General features: G+C 43.1%; 1 protein-coding gene across 1 annotated transcript; it reads right to left on the bottom strand.

Annotated features, from left to right (window-relative positions):
• Positions 1-206: 206 nt before the first annotated feature.
• On the bottom strand, positions 207-839 carry LOC140359258 (olfactory receptor 10H1-like). Its single transcript, XM_072444117.1, has one exon. It carries the CDS (start codon positions 837-839, stop codon positions 207-209), a length of 633 nt encoding a protein of 210 aa, XP_072300218.1.
• Between the last annotated feature and the right edge of the window lie 1,904 nt (positions 840-2,743).

Here is a 2,743-nt window from a genome sequence, read left to right as displayed (position 1 = left end):
GGAAGAACTATTCATTCAAACTCACTGATTATTTGTGAATGAGACATAGTTTTGTGTATTCTTCTCCTCTGTGAATGTGGACATTTGAGAGACAGAAAATGCTTTGGATCCACGGAAAATACCGATGTATTCAGAGTCGACCCAGCATGGAGATTGTTTTTCACATGAATTCTCATTTATAATATTAAAATAATTCACATTTCATTTTAAAATCTGTAGTTTGTTGTTGTAGCACTTATCAAGCCGTAAGTGTTGCTAATTTGTGCAGCTACACCTCCACAACTCATACTGACAAACGTGTATGTGTCACAGTAGAGTCTGGCGACCTGAGTGTAGCAGATTGGTAAGTGGCTAGCTAGCAACATCGCCCCTGCCACACGACAGGCGGGCACCAGCCAGCAGAGCAGCAGCAGTGTGGTGACAGCGGCAGGAGACATGAGCACGCTGTAGCGCAGTGGGTGGCAAATTGACAGGTAGCGGTCAAAAGCCATGGCCGACAGGAGCATGAAGCTGGAGCTGCCCAGAGACCCCATCACAAAGGCCTGACACAGACAGGCCGAGCGGGACATCAGCACCACTCGCCTCCCCTGCAACAGGTCCCACACCAGTTTGGGGTAAATAACAGAGCTCCCCATGGCCGAGTTGACCAGCACGGCCACCACAAACACGTACATGGGCCGGTGCAGGCTGCGCTGGGAGCAGACCACGTAAACCACCAGACTGTCACTGAGCATCACAAAGACATAGAGCAGCAGGAGGAGCAGAGCCAGCCAGAGCCTGTGCTCGTACAGCAGGGCCACGCCGTCCAGGCCCACAGTTCTCACAGACGAAACGTTCATGTTCACAATTGGTCAAAAGTTAGTTAATTACACAGTGAATCATCAGAACATCAGAACAAAACAGAGTGGACAGAGAGTGCAGAGCATACAGAGTGATGGATACATGAGACAGTGTCTGCAGCAGCAAGAGATTGTCCTCAGAGATCTGAAAGAGAACGACAGACTTTAGCATCACACATATCCAGTTCAGCATGCTGGAGCACAACACACACAGGTTTTGTGCCCTGACACGGGAAAGAGACACAGTGCACAGTCTGGCCCGGCTTTTATTCACTGTATTCACTGTAGGACTCCCTCTGTGGAGCTCATTAGTCACAAACATGTTTACGTTTGCAGTTGTAAATTGTGGGATTAAAATGTTTCTGGTGAAAATCATTGTGAACTGAAAACTACCAAAAGGCTTGACTGAAATATAAAAGTAGCATTTGGAGTATCACAGGCTTCTATGATAGCACCATTACTGTTTTGCATTAAAAATGGATCATATGGAGTCTTAACCCTGATCAAGAGTGCAGATTTTTCCTAAAATACCCTTTTAAAATGAGCTCAATTTCAAACTGAAGCTGTTTCTTAATCCTTTGGAGTATAAAGAAATGGCTGGGCTTTTTGTGAATTTGAGACTGTAGTTCTGTCCTCTGATGTTTGAATTACTATTTTTAGTGAGAACGAGCAATGTACAGAGGAAAATCAGATCTTAAATTCCACCTAGATTGTTTTGGGGTAAATATAAAGTGGAGTAAAGCTGCTGTCTGTCCGTCCTGTGTCAGTGTTTCTCAGTGGAGCAGCACTGGACTGTCTGGACAGAAAAACTAAAGCTTGAAACATGTATTGGGACAACTGGCCTCATGATTTATGTTGCATCTGAAATAATTAATTAATCAATAATTAATAATAATTAAACAGAATATGGGTGGAAATGTGTCATCTCAAGTTTTTTGTTCACCAGCTGTTTGTGCTTGTTTTCCCATGAATAAGGGGCAGATTGACTCAAAATGAAGAAAAAAAACCCTGTCAAAATGCTTATGGCATGTACAACTTCATTATGGGTTTAAACTGGCTCCAAACTTTTGCCAAAGTCATTGATTTCACTATTTGCTGTTAATAATCAGGTGCATTAAAGTGCATGTATTTTGTGGACGGTACACAGAGCAGCATCTGACGCCCTTCCCATCACCTTTGGCCTTTACTGCTTATACTACAGGCTACAACAATTAATTATTCATTCATTGATTTTTGCTTATGCCTAAAAAAGAATTAAAAAATGTCACCCACCCTTATAAACCCCAGGCCTACATATGAGCCCTGCATAGGCACTCACGTACCTATATATGGGCCCTCCATACGGATGCAAGCCACCATGCTCGAGATGATCACACCGACACAAAGATTTAGCTTTATTTATATTCACGTACTTATACACTGCAGGACTCAAATACAGGATAGAGTGCGCGCCAGTCTTGTGGTATGGTCCAAAATCTGAAGCAGTCCAATGGCATCGTGCCACTCCATCACCACTGACACGTTCTATTCAACTGTGATTATTCAAATGGTCTACGAAACCAGCTTGAAGAGCTCAGGAGTTTAAGGCGAGACAGTGCAGCCATGAGTAGGACAAAAATCATACAGATAGGAATGTGAGTACCAGTAGTTAAGCCGATACAAAGGCAAGGCAAGTTTATTTGTAGAGCACAATTCATACACAAGACAATTCAAAGTGTTTTATACAACAGGAATCACAACAGTTTAAGACCTAAAAGAGAAGGGTGCAAAGAAAATCATTTCAGTCATGCACAGCTAAACAAAACTGTTTTTAGCATCCGAGATGGTTCATATGGGACTAACATGTCCAAGATGTACTTTGGTGCTAGGCCATGGAGAGACTTGTACACAAGCAGAGCTGCTTT

Source organism: Eucyclogobius newberryi, unplaced genomic scaffold (assembly GCF_026437365.1).
Source record: "Eucyclogobius newberryi isolate DKJ021-1_F unplaced genomic scaffold, fEucNew1.0.hap1 SCAF_14, whole genome shotgun sequence".
NCBI lineage: Eukaryota > Metazoa > Chordata > Actinopteri > Gobiiformes > Gobiidae > Eucyclogobius > Eucyclogobius newberryi.
Note: the sequence above shows the minus strand (reverse complement) of the source record. Positions and strands in the feature narration are given on the sequence as shown.